Consider the following 22,787-nt stretch of genomic DNA (forward strand, 5'->3'; position numbering starts at 1 on the left):
GTGATGGAATTTAGAGTGGTAGAGGGATAGGAGGAGGAGGAAGGTGTGTGGGTGTCAGTAAAGCAAAGCAAGAATTGCTACAGCCTCACCACTGCGGCTTCATGTAACCCCTAAAGTGGGTTTTTGCTTCTTTTCTGTATCATCTTTGGCAGAGATGATATTAGATGATATCACCCTGATAATGCTGAATGTAATGCTAAGCCCTGAGCATCAGTATTGCCATAGGCAGCCAGACAGCCTACACCTTGTCTCCCTCTAGAGGCTGAAATGGAGACCACACTTGAACTATGAGTAAATCAGACAAGCAGCTCTTGCAACAGCAAAAAAGACAAGGTGAAAAAAACTTTAATGTTTATATAAAATAATACAATTATGAATATGATTATATATTAATATTAATATAATAATATATTAATAATAATAATAATAATAAAACTAACATTTGATTACATATGCTGGTTATATTCATTTCATCTTCATGACATGATAGTGGTCATGTGACATGCATGCATAAATGTAAGTCTTGTAGCTCTGCTAGATTTTAATCATTCATACTGACCGCTCCATCTCGTTCACTGCTCTGAGCACGACTCTGAGACTGGCTTTCCCTCTTTCGGCTCTTCTCTGAGGTCAGGGTTTCGGGGACTCCACGGGACGGCAGCACAGGAGATTTCCCCTCTGCTGAGATTTGAGCCTCCATCTCCTCAAAACTCCTACAGGCAAAAAAAAAATGTTATTTGGAGGCAATATATATACAAAATATGCTTAGATATATTTATATATATAGAACTGTTTGAAACTCAATGGAGGTTCTAAAACTGAGGCAGGTAGTGTGTATGCATGTGTTTTTTTACCCTGTGCAGGGAGTGTTGGGTCCTGAATCGTGCATTGTGGAGCTCTGCTTAGGACTGTCTGTAACTGGATCCAGATTTAGGTACAGAGAGGGTTTCTTCACTGGGAGAGGCTGGAAACAACAGAACACAACAGATTGACTCACAATTATAAACACAATAACAAAAGCTACGTGCAATACGTATTGAACAATCCCTCAAAAGTTATTGTTTTTATGTATTCTTACAGGTTAACTGACATGCTTACATATTAAATATCAAACTGACAGGTCTGGCATGATGATTTGGTTCTAAATTCCCTGTTTGAAACAGATACTTACTGGTGTAGAGGTGCCAATCTTCTCCATGTATTCAATCTCATAGTCTGTAACAACAGAGGAGACATCAGGAACAATATTTCAAACAAGAAAACATGATGGAATGAGTTTGAATAACTGGTCAGTAATGACTGCATGGAAAAGACTGCAGCACTGTACATAATGAAAGCCCTCTCTGCAATGGGCCCATAATGAGCTGTCTGCATAAGCAGGACAGAGTCACTGTAGAGCATCTGTGAGGCAAGCACAAGCATATAAGCTCACACACACACGGACAGGCGCAAAAATATGGACACGCACACACACACACACACACACAAACACACACACAGATACTAGTACACTTGTGACCCAGTTCAGGTTATACAGAGACTGCTCCAGGCATCAGTCAATGATAAATTTGCAGTCATTTTGACTTTAGCCAAACTGCTTTCATTGGGAAGTTGACATTATTTCAGTGCACTTTTAATATGGCACAAACTGGTCCCCTTCCCTCCCACATTAGCCCAAAGCAAAACAAGGAATTCAAATACATATGAAAAACTTACACCCCAATATATATTGTGTTTTGGTGGAAATGTTTGCTTGTTGCTGCCTGATACACAAGACCATATGTAATTATTATGAAATACAGAAGAGTAAATGATACAATGATCCATCAATGTAAAACGGTGAGCATTTGAAGCATGTTAGAAATTATTCCGAATCAAGCTTTCATCTTCTTCCATCCTACTGTGAGGGGTGCACCCTACAGTCTGTAATTTCCCAGCAGCTAACCTATTGCCAAATGGACATAACATGAATGTCATGTCAAAGAGCATATCATCACTGTCCAAAGAAAACTACACTATATTGCCAAAAGTATTTGCTCGTCTGCCTTCACATGCATATGAAATCGAGTGACATCCCATTCTTAATCCATAGGGTTTAATATGATGTCGGTCCACCCTTTGCAGCTATAACAGCTTCAGCTCTTCTTGGAAGGCTTTCCTCAAGGGTTAGGAGTGTGTTTATGGGTATTTTAACCGTTCTTCCAGAAGCGCATTTGTGAGGTCATACACTTACGCTGAACAAGAAGGCCTAACTCATCCCAAAGGTGCTCTATTGGGTTGAGGTCAGGACTGGGTTGTGCAGGCCAGTCAAGTTCTTAGACACCAAACTCGCTCATCCATGTCTTTATGGAGCTTGCTTTGTTGGAACAGGAAGGGGTCAGTCCCAGTCCCAAACTCAAAGTTGTCAGCATGAAATTGTCCAAAATCTTTTGGTCTGCTGAGGCATTAAGAGGTCCTCTAACTGGAACTAAGGGGCCGAGCCCAGCTCCTTAAAAAAAGCCCCACAACAATGCACTCATACAAGTACCGTTCTCCTGGCAACCGCCAAACCCAGACTCGTCCAGCAGATTGCCAGATGGATGTGCATGATTCGTCACTCCAGAGAACACGTCTCCACTGCTCTAGAGCCCAGTGGCGGTGCTTTACACCATTGCATTCAATGCTTTGCAATGCGCTTGGTGATGTAAGGCTTGGATGCAGCTGCTCGACCATGGAAACCCATTCCACGAAGCTCTGTACACTGTTCTTGAGCTAACTTGAAGGCCACGTGAAGACTGGAGGTCTGCAGCGATTGACTCTGTAGAAACTTGGCAACCTCTGCGCACTACACACCTCAGCATCCGCTGAACCACGCTGTCATTTTACATGGCCTACCACTTCGTGGCTGAGTTGCTGTCATTCCCAGTCACTTCCACTTTGTTATAATAATACTCACTGACAGTTGACTGTGGAATATTTAATAGTGAGGAAATTTCACGACTGGACTTGTTGCACAGGTGGCATCCTATCATGGTACCATGCTAGAATTCACTGAGCTCCTGAGAGTGACCCATTCTTTCACAAATGTTTGTAGAAGTAGTCTGCATGCACAGGTGGCTTGGTTTTATACACCTGTGGCCATGGATGTGATTGGAACAACTGAATTCAATGATTTGCAAGGGTGAGTGAATACTTTTGGAAATATAGTGCATGTATCTCCATTTTTGTTGATTTGTGTTTTTCTGCATCATTTCAACACACCAGCTGTCCTTTACATTGTGTGTATTTCATGATGAATGAACCAACAGAAATGCTTTAAAATTACTTGGAATTACTGGCTGAATCTATGAAACAAAGCTAAGTGAAAGCTCAGAAAGATGTGGTGGTTTTTACTGCATGTACAGATAAACGTATAGACAGAGAGAGACGTGCAAAAGACTTGGACCATCTGAGAAAATGAGATGTAAAGCAAGTGATCATAGCAGTAATCACTGTAAGCATTATTCAAAACACTATACTAACACTACACTAACATTATAAATAGTATAAATACAAAAAAACATATAAATGGTACAATGTCATTTTACAGCTTAATGTCAGCTTAACTAATTTTTAAGTTTTCCTTGATGAAACCCAGCATTTACAATTACCATCCAATACCTAATTCAACTAACTAACCCTTTATTAGACTTAATGAGGCGTGATGTGAATGTTTTACTTAATTTAAAAAAATCCACGCAATCAGTGGGGTTAACTGAGAATGGTTTAAAAACCTTTACATTTAAGTCTAATAGAAACTTCCTCCTAGCTGTCATGTAATTGATCAAGGAAAAAGTAAAGAGTCCTAATACATGATACACATACAGACTCATTCTCTCTCGGTCAGAGAGTCTCTGTGTGTGCCAAACTCTCACCATGGCTCTGTGCAGGTAAGTTGCTCTCATTGACGAAGGCCGTGAGGTCAGAGGGCTGAGGAAAGTCCTGGACATCAGACGTTAGCTCTGCCTCCACATCATGCCGAGCCGCCCACTTCTGGTTGGTGGAGGAGGCCAGTTTCTCTTCATCCGTGGCGTGGTCCTGCGCGTGATCGGACATCGTGTCAGCCGGGGTGTCCTGCAGGTGATTGTGTGTGTGTGAGATGGTGGGCGAAAGTGGAGAACACACAGGACAACACTGTCATGATATGAGGTGACGGCGAAGGAAAGACACAAATGCCCTTCAGAATGACAAAACAATGGTTTACCAGTGTGAATGAGAAGTGTGTGTAAGGAAACATGACCCACCTGCGCAGAAGTATCATTTACAGGGGTCCTTTTTGGAGACCTTTTCACTCTAAACGTATTACTGCAAAGCAAGCAAAACAGAATGAGAACCGAGGTTCAAAATAATCTTCAAAAATCAATACAAATCAAAGCATACTCTTCTTTCAGGACCTTTGTGGGAAAGTAGTGTGATTTGTGCTACATAGTTTATGATAAGTGAAAGGTCAGCTGAATACATACCTGTTGTATTGCTTTTTAAATGTTACCATTTAATACATAAAATATAAGAATATTAAAAGTAATATTTAGAGTGTTTAAATCTATCAGTGGACAAAGGTAAAAGTGAAACAGGAAGGTAGAAGTTTGAGAATTTAGGAGCATTAGTAACTGGACTGGCCAGTATTTCACACAACAGATGCTATTGTTAGTGTGTTATGTGTATATGATGGGGTGCAGTTTGCTGTTTTTTTGTGCTGCATGCTTACTTATATGCTGCTAGTAATACTGTATATTATATTCTGTTATTTTTTTAACATGCTTATCTATTGATGGAAACACCAAAAATTTAACAAAATCAAGGCTTTCAAATTCACCACTCATTGCCTAGTGATGTTCTTTACATTTGAATTAAGTTCAGTTAATAAAGGTTGTTAGTTCTGGCTCCCATGATGCTGCTCAGGACCACATGCTGTTTGTATTGCACATATCTAATCCATGACCCAGATAAAGTTAATGCTGGTCTATGGTTTACTTCAAATTGCTCACTGACCTGATCAAACAACAGATGTCCAATAATTCTGATTAGCAAAAAGCATCTTTTATCAAAGCATCTCTCTCTTTCTGACACATCGAAGCCTATAAGGTGAGTAAGCTGATGTCTGAGTTAAAGGAGGAATAAACAAAGCTCAGAAAGACAAATTAAATTTTACACTAAATAATATTTAAAATGTCGAGTTCAGAAAGCAAATGGTGATGTATGTTATCATTACAGATGCTGAATTATTCTGCCATTTCTCTACTTACAACAGACAACAGAGAGAAGAGAAACCACTGGACTTCCTGTGACATGAAGCAACAGGGAGACAAGTGACAGAGAGACCGACACAGCACAAGAACTCATGCGTGCACACACACACACACACACACACACACACACAGTCTCTCGTGCTCTCTCACACACACACACATGCCTATTGATGACTTAGAGACACACAAACAAGACAATTGAAAAAATGTCTAAGCAGTGCACTAGAGGGCACAACACCACAAAGAGAATATCTGCTCTATTCTCTTTGTGTTGTTGTGCCCTGTATGCTTACATTAGACAAGGCAATTACTCCACAGTGAGCTTGGACTTACGATTTAAGTGGCTTTTTCTTGTTTTTGGCTGGTTTATTCTGGTTGTGATCCTCTAGCTCACCAATGTTTTCATTGTCATTTTCGTTGTCATTGCTGGAGATTTCAAAAGATGCTGCCTTAGGTGGAGAATTCCCCATTTTATTGGATGGCTTGAAGGGGCCTATGGAGTCATCAAATGAGTCTGGGTCAAAGCTGTAGCTTGCCCTGGTTTGAGTAGGGGAGTTGGGGATACCTTTGCCTGCTGAGAAGGGATTAAAATTAGGGTCTTCCCATTTGCTGGCATCAAAGTTGTATGATACTTTGGGAATTGAAATGTCTTCATTGTCATTTGAAAGTATTGCAGCAGGGGCATTGTCTAGCTGCTCTGTTTGTGGCGGGGGGGCTTTCTTAATCCCCAGCTTTGGCTTTCTGAGGGGCATTTTGGCCCCTGACTTTTTGCCTAGCTTCTTCGGAGGGAGAGGGGCGTTCTGTGGCGTCTCTCCACTCTCCTCGGAGTAATCAAACTCCAGTCTGATGGGCTGCCGCTTGGTGATTGGCTGCTCCTCAATGTTGAGGGGTTGCTCTGTGGGGGATTCAGTGGGGGCAGAAGCAGGGTACTCCTCAGCAGGGATGCTTCTTGGGGGCTCTGGGACAGGAGCAAAGTCAGTTTTCCTACCCAAGACAGGAGAGTTAGCAATTTTACTGCCGCCTGTGTGGAACGGGTCGATGTTCTCAAAGTTGTCCGGGTCCCATTTGTAGCTTGCGCTGGGAGGGATAGGTGAATCCTCGTCCGGGACAGGTGGATGCTTTTCCTGGGGCTCTGTGGTCACCGGTACTGGAGCAGGGCTACTCTCTTCAGCTACAGGTGGTGGGCTCTCAACTCTAGGCTTGATCCTGCTCCTCCTGAGAGTGCCAGCAGGGCTAGGGCTGGGGCTGGGGCTGGGGCTGGGTGAGGCTGCAGGATGCTCCTGTTCGTCCTGGGTCTGTGGAGAGCTTTCTGCAAGGGGGTGTTCCCTCTTCTTCACCTCTGGTGTGCTGCTGGAGGAGCCGGTTCTGGAAGTTGAACTCTCGGGGTTGGAGTTCTGCCTGGATAAAGGTTTCTTCTTTAGAGAGCCGGGCCGAGGCTTTTTAACCCTGCGAAGGGTCCCCGGGGCACTCTCTGTGCCTATGCTGAAGGACTCTGCCCGTGGGTGGATTGATTTATCAGCGGTGCCCCCTGCAGGCCTATCTCCAGGGCTGTCTAACTCCCCTGACTGGAGGCTTAGTGAGCGGGTTAAAGGTGTACGACTCTGTTGGCCAGATGGGCCCGAACCAAAAGACGATGCAGAGAAGGGCTCAACGGCGAGTACGTTGTCGAGGTTGTAGGTGCCACTGCTGGCTATGGGCTTGTCCTCGTCAAAGACAGTGGAGGCGGAGCGACTGGGAGGACGAAGAGGAGGATCGAGCTCATCACTGGCAGAAGCATCTGCTGTAGAGACTGAGCCAGGACAGGAGTCTGGAAAATAGTAGGATAAAAGAGGGTGATTTTAAAGTATAAATAATATAAATAATTATAACATAAATAAATAAATTTGAAATTATTTTGATTTAATCATTTTGACTGAAACGTAGACCAGCTTTACTTTTTATCAATTTGCCTTTTGCATTTGACTTAATGCACCCAGTATTTTGTCAGTACTTTTTTACTGAAGACACAGGCTCAGCATAATATTCAATGCATTTGCTTGATCTTCATGGTGAATTTTACATAGCACATTTCATTTTAGATAAAAAAAACTCAACATGTTTTACACCAGAATATAAGCAAGATAAATATGTTTTTAACTTGGATTTAAAAACATTTGACAAAAAATGTGTTGTTATATGTTTCATATGGGAGTCATAAACAATACAGAAAAGATTTATGTCTGCAGTTGGTTGCATACTCATGTAAATGTGCATGTGAATAGGTATTTGTAACTACATTTACAAACTACATTTAAGTATCTGATTTTTTCCTAGAACCATAACTGCAGTATATGAATTTGGATTCAGTGTGTGTTTGTGTCTGTCCTGGTGTGATAAGGGATGAAGATGACGTAGACCTCCATTGTCTGCACCGAAACTACACTGATTAATGAGACCACATTCATTAACCATAAAGTTTTCCTTCTATTTAGACCTCAGGAATAAAAGCCATAACAAAATTCAAATTTTCTTGCATTTATTTGCTGCTCTTAGAAATAAATTTGTTAATAGTCTTCTCTTTGAAGATTTGGCTTTTCTCATTTATAATGTGTGTGTTATTCATAATCTCCACTAGAGGGCCCTATTAAACAACTTCATTGCCTGCAAAACAAAGACCTATTAAGAGACTCATTGAAAGACCCATTTATTCACAAAAATAAGAACCACTTTCCTAAACAGTGTAGCCATTGGTACCTGTTTCAGCATTTTATCTGTGGTCAGCTGTCAAATGACTATAGTTACTACAGATATTGTACAAAGGGCCTTAGAGTGTTTGATAGACTGACTCCTCCCTGATACTTTTATGATTCTTCATTGTTGTCTGTGCCTTTGTTGTGTGTGTAATTCTATCATTGTCATTTGCTTAACTTGTATTGCATGATGTGTGTGATTCAATGCCATGTTTCCTGCATTTTTCCAGTTTTGTTACCTCTTACATTGGATTGTCAATGTCTCTTACTCGTATTGCCTGTTTAAGCAATGCCCCTTGAAATGCTGTCCATAGAAGAGACTTTGCATCTACTTCCGGCTGCCTTACTTTTGTTACATTGACCAGATAATTGCTGTAGAATGGTCATTTAAAACATGCACATATTATAAGTAGGCCACCAACCAATACGTAAGACAGTGAGGATAATAAACAGGTTCATAAGACAAAGGAAATTATTATGATTTTTTAATTTATTATTTATTTATAATTTTTTTAATATATTATTTATATGACTTTAATCATGCACACCAACACATATTAGTGTGCATTTAAATTTCTATTGTTTTAAATAGATTTGTGTTTTTGAATAGCTATAATTTGTGGTGGTGTTGACCTGCACTCACCTGTGTTTAAGGAGGGCAGAGGCTGTGTGTTGGGCTCTGGCTGCTCGACTGGGGGCACTGGAGGAGCAGTCTTCACAGGGGTGGTGGATTCAGGAGTTTCAAATGCACCGTCAGAGTCTGAGCTCCTAACAAGAAGAGAAACATAGGCAAAAGCATGGAAAGAGTCAGTTACTTTGTGTCTATATCACTTAAATATGTGTGACAGACAAAATCCACCATTATGTCACTACTACACCTTGATATGTATCAGACTCAGGAAGCAGTACAGAATTCAAAAATCAAACTCACACCGCAAACAAAGAAAAGAGCATGAACAGTACTGCTTGTCCAAATAAGTAAATCATATGTGCAATTTCCTACAGACATGAAATTCTAATTATAAGTCCATCACGTTGGAGACAAATACATGTAATGATCCACTGGTTCATGATGCATACTTCTCAGCATGTTTCTGTTTGTCCCTGGAGGATTGGCTAAAGCTGGAAAAAAGAGCTGAATCTGCAGCAGGGAGACGGACAGCACTGCAGCTCAGACGTGCACCCAGCCCTACTTCTCCCTGTTTTATCTATAACCACCTTCACATCAAAATCAAGCACAATGACCATTCAGTATGTTTTAATATAGCTGCTGGATTTGCAGTGTAAATAAAGACAAAACCAGATGCATTTCTAATGTAGCCAGTGCCTGCAACATGCATGGGCCAAGGACTGGACCTGACCAAACCACTAAGCATACAATGCATACACAGGTGCATATAGTAAACATATAAGCTATTACACATGCACAACACTCCATCTGTCCAAATACAATAAGCAAAAACAATTATTGGCAAGCAGCCCTTCCCAGACTTGCAGACCCACCCATCTCTCTCTACATAAGTGCCTGTCCACTTAATTTCTATACTCGCCAGTGGTTCTCACCTCTGTCTGGCTGGCCCATTTGCAGCCTGGATCATGTAGTCATGTCTGGGGTTCCAGGTGAGGCGCTGGAGGAAACCGATAGCAGGGTCGCCTCCATCCCCTGTCCCCAAACCCCCTAGCAGCGTGTCCCAGCCCCATCGAGCCCACTGTAGTGGAGACAGAGCCTGCCACGTACTCACCGCCATCACTGCCACCGGCCCCACACTCACACACGCACGCACACACACACACCCTCTGCCAGCTCTTCTCCTCTCTTCGGCACTGCTCTCCTCAATTCTTTTGTCCTTTCTCCTGTTCCACCCCCTCACACTGCCTTTTCCTTACAGTCTCCTGCCTCCCTGTCTTCTCTTACTGTAGCTTCCTCTCCAGCTGATGGTGGGCTTTTTCAACAGAGGCTCGTTGCAGAATAATCACCACCTGCAGACTCGCTGCCTCCTTCTCTCGCATACTCTCTACCTCCCTCTGTCTCCCTTTCTCTCTCTCTGACACTCTCCCAGCCTCCACTCTCTCTCTCTCATGCTGAGCAGTGAGGCACAGTTCTATCTGCCTTAGTGTAAAAATACACACATTTATAGAATGCGTAGAAGCATATTCTCCGTCTAAGAATCTAATTTTCTCTCGCTTTATTTCAGTGCTACATTACCCTTCTCAGAACCTCAGCTCACCCTCTCTTGCTGCACTGAATACTAATAAACGTACTGATATTCTGGCCAAAGTGCAGAGAACACACCCAGAGATTCTGCTACATAAACCTAAAATTCCACCAACACACACAGCACCCGTTATTACAACGAATTACTGGTCTATTATATATGTTCTGATCGCAGGACAATAATTTGTATACAATAAGATTTATTGCAGTAACTAACTTGCTATTCTGTATATTTTGCTTCACGTGCATTACAAATAGAGATTTATTGATATGGACACAGTGCTAATGGCCATACTGTAAAACATATGTCTGCCAATGACAATACTGATGCATACGCATAAACATTCATAAAATATAGAAATTGGGGCACACACACACACACACACACACACACACACACACACACACACACAACAGTTCCTCCACTGGCGAGACAAAGCTCATCAATCTAGTAGGATTGCAAATGCTCTTCTTATGGAGAACAATGACAATTTGGCCAAATGTCAGCCCAATGCCGATATTTATTCAAGCAATTACCTGCCGATACCAACAGAATTCTGAAATCACTGTGCATCTCTATATATATTTATTCTTGTAATGATGTGGGTTCAGTTTTGCACAGGTTTCATAATCACACTTACCAGAACACCCTAGATTAAACAAATGTAACCAGAATTGTTGTTTTTACTAAGTTGCTCCAATATTTAGCCCCTTAAAATCCAAGGCTTCTTACATACTAAGGCTCATTATTCAGTAACTACTGGGACTTGCAATCTAGTGTGTAATAAACCCTTGGGCCCGCCAGTGTACTTTGGCCATTAAGGGGTTAAAATTCGATTAAACATCATAAAATTAGCTTTAATAAGACATTCTCTCATGTCGGTCTCATCTTCAGATCTGTACTGTTGGGAGTACTGGGGATACTGTGGTAGGTACAAAGCAATGTATTTACAGTAATGTAATTACTTTGTCTTGTAACAAAGCAGTGTAACACATTACAGCTTCAATTCTTGAAAATAATTATTAACATGATAGGAATATCATTATCTACATTGAAACATACATTTCATGTACAGACTGTCTGTGTCTTGCGCATAATTTGTGTGCGGACGTACCACCTGCGACAGCAAAACCATAACTGGTTGTGTTTTTCAGAACAAAGACAAGGATAATCACATGCCTTTTAAAAATATATAACTACAGCATTAGAAGTGACCAACTAACGGTTAAACTGGTCCTACATGTTAAAAGCACAATGGAGCAGTAGGCTGTGTTAACAGCAGACAGCTCTCTGCCTCCCTGCTGGACTCACCAGAACACAATGCTGCCCCCTAGGCAGAAGCACACAGGCTAACTGAGGAAAAGAGCAAGACTATTGATTCAGCTCATGCCAAGGGCTCTCACACGCACTCAGTGCCACAAGACCACATGCTGTGTATGCTTTGTCTGTGTGAAATAAGCCACGGGGGATTTAGCAACATCTGTGTCCACTTACAATACACATGGGTTAAAGAGGGATTCTAACAGTGAGATGCCAGACCATTAAAGGTAGAAATCAATGGGTGGAACTGAGAGAATTAGACGGGATGGAACAGAAAGGGGTAATAATGACAGCGTATTATCCCAATGGGCAGGTCAATGCCAAAGCCAGAGAGTGGTGAAAATAACGGTATGATGTCAGGAAGACAGAGCACGTTTGCTGAGATCCCGTATCTAGTAAAGCAAAGATGCAATTAAACAGATAATTGTGTTTTCTTTAAACATGTTCTGTTGCAGTAGGCATCTGAAGTCATGTTTATGAAATATCATTATCATGTTTATGCATTCAGATCTTAGTCAATCTAACTAAAATGAATAATGTCTTAATGATGTACTTAAGGATTTATTTGCAGTAGTTAGTGCTTCACATATTGAATGTATTTAAATATTCTATAAAATACTGTACATTTTTGCTGCTGTCCAAAAAAGACATGTATATCCAAACTGGCAAGATTTAAAAAAAAAAAATTATTACTTTTACTTCCAACTTAAGGTGAAGAGATTTCACTCAAAGCAATTTTGAAAACATTTCTATAGGTCGATTTATCATGAAAGTTTCACACAATGTAATTGAGTGAAATGTGCTCAAAAGAGGCAGACAAATAAGAAATGAACAAAGAGTTTTTTTGCTGATTTGGGGAATCTATAAGGTTAAAAAGCTTAGAATACCTTTCATTTTAATGATTCAATAACAGAAGAAATACAAATCATATGAAAGGCTCTTTTATGAGACATGATCCCAACAAAACTAAACAGAAATGTTCAAATTTAAACCCATACAAGTGTTCTTTTAAATTCATGTTAAGAAGAAATTTTACATTTTCTGCATAATCTTGTTATTTAAATGATTTTAAAAATATTTTATATAATTACTCAATATAATATACTAATATAATTAAGGAAAGTTATAGAATATTAGTGAATAATCATTGCAGACTTTTATGTAACAACATAAACTCTATAACCTCTCATGGTAATTAAAAAAATAACATTATCCAGTCTGGTTAGATTTCATAGCTCTGCTGTGTTGACGTGTTGGTGTTTGACAACATTAATGCGGTGATTAGCAACTGTCATGCTCCTACCGCCTTTGTGTGGACATTTCTCCATATCCCTACAAAGCAGACTGTTGCCATGGTGACTACGCCTAGAGCCATATGCTCCCTTGGGCACACACTGACAGCTTGCACAAAATCTTGGCTGATTCCACCTTTTTCTCTTTCTAACAAACAAACACACACGCACACACATGCCCACATGCCATTATTTAGCCATTTTTCAGCTCAAGGACATACAGCCAAAGACACAAAAAAGACATAAAGCACTGATTTATTTCTCCTTTATCTGCTGAAAATATGAGCTATAACTCTGTTTTACCAAGCGTAGATTAGTCTTTCCCCTGCACTGCATTTCACATCTCCACTGAATGAAAAGAAGGACAGAGAAGCCAGACAACAATTCCCTGCTTAATTACTATTTTTTTCTTACATTTTTGTACTGATGTGAGGGAAACAGAACAAATTAATGTAGCTAACTGTTATCTCAACCTTAAATTACATAAATCTTGCTGCATAACTGGGGCTCCTGGAAATCCAAAGACTGTACGCTCACTGCAGCACTCCTGCACCTTTGGTAACTTTTACTTAAGCATGTGGATGATGGTGTAGGCAGGATAAAAGAGAAAAAGAGAGAAGCAGACAAAGAGAAGGGAAAGAGAATGCAAGCCAGACAAGGCCGGCGTCGTCTGCCTGGAAACAGCCAGACTCTCTGGCACATGCACACACAGGCACAGACCCAGCGCCCACCATAGAGCTGGAGCTGCATCGCAGTCAGACGACAGATGATACTGTGGGTAAGAGTGTGCTGGTTAAACAAAACCTGCCTGACTCGAAACAGAGCAACACCTATTCTCTAGAGACAGCAGGGGAAGTGGCCCATACCTGTAGGCTTGCTCAACCACCACCTGTCACAAAAAGGATCACAGAGCTCAGATCCTGTTGATCAGGAAAAGTAACTTTTTATTCAAAGGAGATTCTAAAGCATTATTATGATGCATTACTAGGCATACACGACTGCAGTCTGCCAAGACCAGGATCAGATTTATGCTCCAAACATGCAACTGGCAATGGGCTAATTTATTATTTTGATTTTTGGCTCTGATCTGTGTAGCAGTTTTCTGAAATAAATAATATGATCCAAGTAAGTGCACTCACACTGCATTAACACATTTTGACTACATCTATATGAAAATGTCACAGCAGAATTAAACATGATTAAATAGCCAGTCATCTTTTAATATAGCACTTTATATGATTCATTTTATTTAAGGAGGCAACTCGTTTTTCGTTTAGGAGTTTAAAAGGTAGGTCTTTGGCTAAGAAACAGTACTAGAAAAGCATTGGAAGTGGGATTCACATGTTCATTTAGTCCACACAGTACAGGCATTGGGTTAAACAAATAACAGGCTAACAAAAATATGCCAAAATATTCTGCCTTCATCTATAAAAATGGTCGGTGTATATGCATTATGTAAGAGATCATTCCAACCATGCAATCTGATCAATCAGGTTAATCAGAGTTCTACCCATTTATTTATTTTTATTTTTTTTATTTTATTTTACCATATGTGAGTGTCCATTGACCACTGGTAAATATAAACTATACTGTATAAAAGTATTCACTCACCCATCCAAATCACTGAATATAGGTGTTCCAAACACTTCCATTGCCACAAGTGTATGAAACCAAGCACCTAGGCATGCAGACTACTTTTACAAACATTAGTGAAAGAATGGGTCGCTCTCAGGAGCTCAGTAAATTTCAGCATGGCACAAGTCCAGTTGTGAAATTTCCTCGCTACTAAATGTTCCACAGTGAACAAGTGGTATTATAACAAAGTGGAGGCGACTGGGAAGGACAGCAACTTAGCCACAAAGTGGTAGGCCACGTAAAATGACAGGGCAGGGTCAGCGGATGCTGAGGCGCAGAGGTTGCCAACTTTCTGCAGAGTCAAACGCTACAGACCTCCAAACTTCATGTGACCTTCGGATTAGCTCATAAACAGGACATAGAGAGCTTCATGGAATGGGTTTCCATGGCCGAGTAGCTGCATCTAAGCCTTACATCACCAAGCGCAATGCAAAGTGTGGAATGCAGTGGTGCATTGGAATGCAGTGGTGTAAAGCATTGCCACTGGACTCTAGAGCAGCGGAGATGTGTTCTCTGGAGTGACGAATCACACTTCTCCATCTGGCAATCCGATGGACCAGTCTGGGTTTGGCGGTTGCCAGGAGAACGGTACTTGTCTGACTACATTGTGTCAAGTGTAATGTTTGGTGGAGGGGGGATTATGGTGTGGGGTTTCAGAAGCTGGGCTCGGGCCCTTAGTTCCAGTGAAAGGAGCTCTTAATGCTTCAGCAGAGATTCTGAGACAGTTTCATGCTCCTAACTTTGTCTGAATCAGTTTGGAGATGGCCACTTCCAGTTCCAACATGACTAGGCACCAGTGCCCAAAGCAAGGTCCATAAAGACATGAATGAGTGAGTTTGGTGTGGAAGAACTTGACTGGCCTGCACAGAGTCCTGACCTCAACATGATAGAACACCTTTGGGATGAATTAGAGTGGAGCCAGGCCTTCTCGTCCAACATCAGTGTCTGACCCCACAAATGCGCTTCTGGAAAAATATTTATAGCTGCAAAGGGTTGGCCAACATCACATTAAACCCTATGGATTAAGAATGAGATGTCACTCAAGTTCATATGCATGTAAAGGCAGATGACCAAATACTTTTTTTTTGTAAATATAATGTATCTCTGAAACAGTGTTTGGCTCCAAATCACATCTGTTATGTTACTTGTGATACACTCTCATGTTCTACAATCTTGAAAAGATCTTTAAGGATTCTTAGTATGAGCATGAACACTCAGAGAAATCTAAGCATGATTAAAGGTTTCTTTGCACGGTAAAACTGTTCTTTAGATTCATGGAAATGTGCTGTAGGTGCTTCTATAAAGAACCTTTTTGAAAATCATTCTACACAGCACCCAAAAGTGTCATTTTATTGTTAAAACGTCAAGCCTTTAAAAACAGAAGAAGCTGTTTGGGTGTTATATAGAATGCATTTCAAATTTCATGTACATTTTCCATTAATCTGAAAAACACTTTGCATGATTAAAGGTTTCTTTGCATCGTGAAAGACTTCTCTGAGTGTTTATGGGTCTATGTAGAACTATTTACTTTACAAAAGACCCTTGAGGAAACCCTTGAAGTACATAGATCTTAATTACATCTTCCACTATAAGGCTGTGGGACGGCAGCATATAATTCTGATATGCAGCCTTATTGGTAGCACTTTACGGATCGGTAATAAGAGGGTAATGTTATGGTAGTATTGCGGTAATGAGTTGTATTTATCCATAAATTAAATGTCAATTTCATAGTTGTTATAAAATAATAAAATGGTAATTGTAGCGGGAACAAGTCTAAAATGGCAAAATCATGGTAACACGTCGTACTTACCAAAACATGACTTGTGTATTTTCCATTTCATAATGAATAATAAGCTGGTGTTTGTAGTGATATCAAATTTGTAAATTTTAAAAATAAAGGTAACAAGTTGTATTTACGTAAAAATGACATGCACATTTGTTAGTCATTAAAAAATAAGATGTTGTAGCGGTGGTCAGTAATAAAATAGTAAAATAATGATAACAAGTTGGACTTACCTAGAAAATTCATACAAGTGTTCTAGCTCTTAGCAAATAATAAGTCAGTAACTGTAGTGATGACTAGTTGATAATAAAGTGGAAAAATAACAGCAACAAACTTTAATTGCCCATCAATCCAAAGGGCAGTAATATTAGGGTTATTAGCCCAAAAATAAAGCAATAGCTTTGCTGAAATGATGTGGTTTTAGTGCTGTAAAATACTAATTCACATATTGCTGCTGTGTTTCTTAGCTGTTATGCAGTGGTGGACAGTAACTAAGTAAATGTAATTCGTTTCTGTACTTAAGTAGTTTTTTCGTGTATCTGTACTTTCCTCAAGTATTTCCTTTTTGGGCGACTTTTTACTTTCACTCCACTACATTTCAGAGTCTAATATCTTACGTTTTACCCCACTACATTTTGAGAAATCTGTCGTTCCTTTTGGTTTCTGTGTGTATAAAAATGTAACATGTCAAAACAAAAGAAGCGCAAAGCAAGAGCACCAATCAGGGCACAGCGGTCACTTTGTTCTGAGCTTGTTTTGACCTGTTGGTCATACCGACCCAGTGCAGCACACGGTTCAACGTCAGCGCAGCAGCATAAAAATTTGGGAGCACATACGTCACCGAAATGATGAACTAACCTAACTTTGTGTAAATAGACCACAATATAGAAATATGTACATATGCAGTCGTGACTGGAACGTTTTTTTTTTTAATTCATACAAACACTTTCAAACACTTGGGTCGCTGTGAATAAGTTACTTCCTTCTCTGTTCACCTCCATTAATGATACCACAGAACCTGCGTTTCACAGTAGAAAATGTTACAGCTCGGCTCTCAACATGAAGTAGAACGGCTTTTAACATTAACATTAGCTAACTAGCACGACTGTCGCCGCGTCCCAAACCACACACTTCTGTACTTCACACACTACACTAATGAGTGCACTTCTAATGGTATATACGCTATTTTCACACTATTTAGTGAGCTATACGTGGTTTGGGACGCAGCGTATATTACCGAGATGAATCTTCATACAGTGAGCCGACAAGTTTCTTCTTCAGATACTCTAACATGGAGGATGTGCTCCGTGCTAAAGGTCGGCTTTACAAACAGCGCAACTATTGTTTTCTGAGTTTAGCTCCACACTTTTGAGGATTCTGTTCTTGAGGCTGCCGTCGCGCTGTTGTTAACTCAGTAAGTGGCAATGGCAAAACGTCCCTGGTGAGCGCGAGAAAGACGCCTAATGACGTCACCAACTAATCGACTACTAAATTAGTTGCCAACTAATTTGATCGAGTGGAATAATCGTTGAACCCTACACTCAATATGTTTTTGTTCATATCACACAGTGCTAACAAGGAATATGCACTGTGATGTAACTGATGATGAGGAAAAGAGAACTGAAAGTGTGTGTAAGAGGCCAAGAGGGGGAGACAAAGGAGACAAGAACAGAGGAAGATGCTGATGTAAAGACAAAATGGGATGCAAGAAAGGAATAATGAGAATGGTGCTTTTCCAGCAGCTGTGTGCTTAGCAGGTCGTTAAATTAGTTTCAGCTCTCAGCACCAAGCTACACCACAGTTTTCCTTTCACGCCTGTCAGACAAGATTTAAAAGCAGTACAGAACACCATGAAACATTACCACTGTGTCCACCAAACATTAATCCACTAGAATGCTAGTAATGTCTTCCAGTCATTCTATTTTCACTTCTAATGCCTGAGAGTGCTATTTTCTTTCCTTCGTGTGCGTTTTTTGAGAATGCTTCTGCCTGCCTGTTGCTGAGAACCTTACCAAGAAACTTATCCTAAGTAAATGAGTTCCTATAGTTTAGCAACCTTATTTGAAGTTATTAAAACACAATTTTAAAACACTTGAGCTAGAAACTAATATGTCAAACAGCCGAACACATGACAAAGCTTGCAAACACTATTTGGCGTGGTCATTTGTAGATGTTTAATGAACTCTTAACAGATTATCAGTAACACATCAGCAATATATCAGTGAAGTAGCAGTAGAGAAGTATCAGAATAGATTGACGAAAATATCTTGAGGATGTACTGTTGATACATTACTTACATTAAGTAGATGTATTTAGTAGTGTTAGTGTTAATATGTTACTTCCATTATGCTAAACATTACCTTACCCAACCTTACCTAAACCCTAAACTTAACCCTGGCCCTAATCCTAACCCTAACCTTAACCTCAAGCAAAAACCCAATCATTATTCCTTATATATTTTTTGACGTTACTGAGAGTCCTTTGAGTGTTTGTTTCACCTAAAAAAAGACCACTCAAAATAAAGTGTCACCGAATTATTATGTACATTAACAAACCTAGTTAACTGCACTCATGATATCCATCCTTTGCGGTATGAGTTTGAGTAGATGTAATCTCAGTCAGGTATGAGTATATTATCACTGTCTCTCAAAAATCTTGTATCTCCATTTTTGCTGTTTTCCTTTTTTACATAATTTTGAAAGGTCAAGTTAACATTTGCTAGAGAATGAAAACACTCTACAGAAACACCCTATAGAAACGCTCCAAAATGAAATCTTATTACATTAACTTCCAATTTAAAAACAGGTCTATCAGTGACAATATCTTAGTCCCTTTGTGTGTTTGCTGAGTCCATGTTCTCTAAGGCATGTTCAGATGGGATGTGGAAACCGAGGGGCTTTGCCTATTGCCAAGCCATAAAGAGAAAGGAAATGGTAAGTTAAAGTATAATTACAACAACGCATATAGAAAAGTACTTCAGATGGTTATTTTCCATCTCCCTCCTGAGGGACACAGTAGTGCAGTAATGCACCAGCTTGCCTCACACTCAAATAACTCAGCTTCTCTTTCAATATTTTATGTCTTCCAGCTGTCCTGCACCAAAGTTCTGCAGCTTTTCATCTCCGAGGTTTCAAGCAGATGCACAAAAAAGACCATCATATATCTATATAAAATCACTGCGTCATAACTTTCAGCTCATTTTGATGCATGCCTGCCAGACATCCCACACAACACTGTCTTAGCACCAGTCACACACATTAAGCCATCATATATGTAAGCATCATAACTTCATGTTCCTCATTCTGATACACACTTATCAAATATCTCTTTGCATTGGTCAGTACTCGTAATCATCGTGAAATCACCTTTTAACAACAACCACTCAAATCTACAAGGACTTTTTTCCTGAAAACTGAATCAAGTCACATAAGCCAGTGCAGGATAGAACCACTTGAGCTCGATGTGGAAAGCATAGAGACTGCACAGAATCTCCACTGCAGAAAAGAAAACACATAAATCTGTATTGCAAAATGGTAGTGTAACCCATTAGTTCTATACAGAAAATCTCCTCCCTGTGCCACTATAACAATTATAATATGCATCCATCCATCCATTTTCTAAGCCGCTTCTCCGTCAGGGTTGTGGGGGGGTGCTGGAGCCTATCCCAGCCGTCTTCAGGCGGAAGGCAGAATACACCCTGGACAGGTCGCCAGTCCATCGCAGGGACAATTATAATAATGATATATGATGATGTCTATTGTGTCTATTATATTTACCAGGCGTGACAGTATTGAATACAGCTACCAATGAAAATGTGTTTAAAATAAAGTAATTTCTAAACTGCATATGACATTCAAGGCTCTAATATCCTGTATTATAGTCAGTTTAGTAAAAAAAAAAAAACAAGCCAAAAACATGTTTTGATGCTAATACACACTGTATTGCCAAATCAATGTGTCACTGAGTGATTTTTAAAAGCAAGTCATGCTGTTAGAGCATGAAGATTGAGTTTCAGCTGTTTCAAGTACAGCAGCTCTACAAATGTTCACATAACTAAAAGTGAAAAGTTGAAACAAGTTATAAAAGGCATAAATGGAATGCGATAGAAGATGAATTAGCAACTTTGACAGATGAATGGGTGTTTAAAGAGCTCTAAGAGGAATTTCTCTTCACTTCAATAGCTGCAAGGAATCCATAATCTGATAGAAGAGTAAAAGGGACTCTTAAGCCATTTAAAGCTGGCCTCCTGGAAGACCATGAGAACAGAACAACGCCTTCATTTTACAATGCAGTCAATCTTTTAATAAACAAAAAGAACTGTTTTATGGAGACACTCTCTTACAATAACAAAGTGGTGACCTCACCACATCCTTCACTTCAATACTGAAGGAAGAGGTTGCCCAGTTCAAATTCTTAGACAGAGCTCCTGCAGCAAGAAACAGCAGCCAGTAGCCTTGATTTCCAGATGATATTACAGCCTGGAGAAACCAGCCCATGGCTGTAGCATCAGCCAGACTATTTGGACAAGGGAAGTGTGTTTCTGCAAGCATGTTACTACAAACAGTCATTTTCTTCTAGCAAATAAACCAAAGACTCATGAAGATCTGAGATTTTCTCCCTGTATCCAATAATTACTGCAGAACAGACAGGACTTGATGAGGCTTAAACTGCCCATTACCTGAAGAAACATAAAGCTGTAACTTATTTATTTGCATTCTTTGGAAAACATTCTGCACACAATTCAAATTTATGCCTGCTTGACCATTAGTTCACATTATTAATATAGTTTCAAAATGTGTTCTATTACAGTTGTTCAGAAGATCATAAAACAAACCTTGACTTCAGAAGTCCAGCAAAGTTCCACTATGGGCACTTGTACTTTAGAGCAAATCCAAAAGTTTTAGAGAGTCATGTTTCGAAGTTCAGACTCCTACACGTACTACCCAGGTGTGCCAACATTACATAAGAACACTTAAAGCAGTTGCATAAGTGGCCAGGCAGGCAGAAAGCATTGTTAGTCATGTCTGAATGAACAGTAGTCCCTAGTGGCACATATGGTGCTTCACTATCATTTGAAGTGGCATTTGAGGGTCCATGAAGGCCTTTAACTTTTCCATCATCCACTATTTCGGTCATGTAGAGCTATATACTTAAGTCATTGAGGGAACATTATGCAGCAGACAACCAAGCAGAATGTGTGGTTTAGTGAACCCAGTTTAATCGTCACTGTCATATTTTATTTACTTGTTTTGTTTATTATGTTTGTTTGAACATGATTTTACATTGCGTTTGTGACAAATGGACCTACAGAAATGTCCAAATATACATGGATTAAAATCTCTTCGTTAACCCTCTAAATGATTAGGCCCTGCAGGCGGGTTGAAATCTTTATTATAAATGACTATTACTCAAGAATAATTCAGTCAGTTTGCAATATAGTACATGTAATTACTGAATAATAAGAGATGTAACAAGTCTGGAAATGTAAAGTTACCATGTAAAAGTTTAAGGCACCTGAACTGAAAAGCTGGGCAGCAAGTGTTTACTTGCTCTGGAAAACACCAATATTAGTATAAATACATTAAAAAAACATTAGTACAATAAGCTGTGAATTTACATATGTAAATGTTGCTCGTATAACCATTTCCAGTCATATATATATATATATATATATATATATATATATATATATACATACACACACACACACACACACACACAAACATATACATATGGCAGCATGAATACAAAGAGCTGAAGCACAACTACCTATTGTACTACCTGAAGTACAATACATATATTGAAAATATGCACTGTATATATTTTTACACATTGTCTCTATGTATATTGAAATACACAGAAATGCATGCACTGTACATGAAGGCAACTGTGCTTCAGCGATTCATAGCCTTAGAAACATAAAAGCATACCCTGCCCTTCTCTCTCACATATACATATGCTTACACATACATGTTTAACAGTAATGCTTGATTTGTCTCCCCATCCTATGTGAGACATAAATAACTCTCTCTCTTCTATGTCCCCATCCCCCTCTTCCTCCCCCCTTCAGTGTTCTATTTCAGCACCGTCACCAGCTCCAGCAGTCCTTCCTCTCCCTCTCTCCCTCTCTACCAGAGCTGCAACACTTCCCTCCATCCCCCACAAAAACACACTCGAGTCTCTCTACTGAGCATATCCTCATCAAACCACATTTCTCTGAGACCACCAGACCTGAACACATGCACACATATAATCACATACACTACACTCACCCAAAGGCAACACATATGCTGTGTGAACATAAACATGGCCATATAGGATTGCTACAAGCACAACATCATCCCGGTTAGCTCTTAATCCATCACAAAGGATAAACAATAACAAAGCATCACCTTCATTGCTGTAATACTATGACATACTGGTAAATATTTACCAAATTTAGACTGCACTAACTAAACAATGCAGACATGCATTCATGTGTTATATATGAATAACTGTCCACTAGCTGCTTTTTGAAGTAAAAAACAGCATTTTCTGGTTGAGAC

General features: G+C 39.8%; 1 protein-coding gene across 20 annotated transcripts in view; it reads right to left on the bottom strand.

The window, feature by feature from the left end:
* tacc2 (transforming, acidic coiled-coil containing protein 2) overlaps window positions 1-22,787 on the bottom strand; it is an 80,347-nt gene that overhangs the window by 13,665 nt on the left and 43,895 nt on the right. For 19 of the 20 annotated variants that reach the window (XM_037538434.1, XM_037538435.1, XM_037538438.1 and 16 more), the window contains 7 exons: window positions 8,640-8,764; window positions 5,601-7,074; window positions 4,263-4,323; window positions 3,894-4,152; window positions 1,172-1,215; window positions 855-964; window positions 560-713 (listed from right to left, as the gene is read on the bottom strand). In XM_037538434.1, the coding sequence (XP_037394331.1) occupies window positions 560-713; window positions 855-964; window positions 1,172-1,215; window positions 3,894-4,152; window positions 4,263-4,323; window positions 5,601-7,074; window positions 8,640-8,764 (2,227 nt within the window). The remainder of the gene's footprint in view (window positions 1-559; window positions 714-854; window positions 965-1,171; window positions 1,216-3,893; window positions 4,153-4,262; window positions 4,324-5,600; window positions 7,075-8,639; window positions 8,765-22,787) is intronic. The other variant, XM_037538423.1, reaches the window with a different exon arrangement.

This window comes from Pygocentrus nattereri, chromosome 5, assembly GCF_015220715.1.
Source record: "Pygocentrus nattereri isolate fPygNat1 chromosome 5, fPygNat1.pri, whole genome shotgun sequence".
NCBI classification, from domain to species: domain Eukaryota; kingdom Metazoa; phylum Chordata; class Actinopteri; order Characiformes; family Serrasalmidae; genus Pygocentrus; species Pygocentrus nattereri.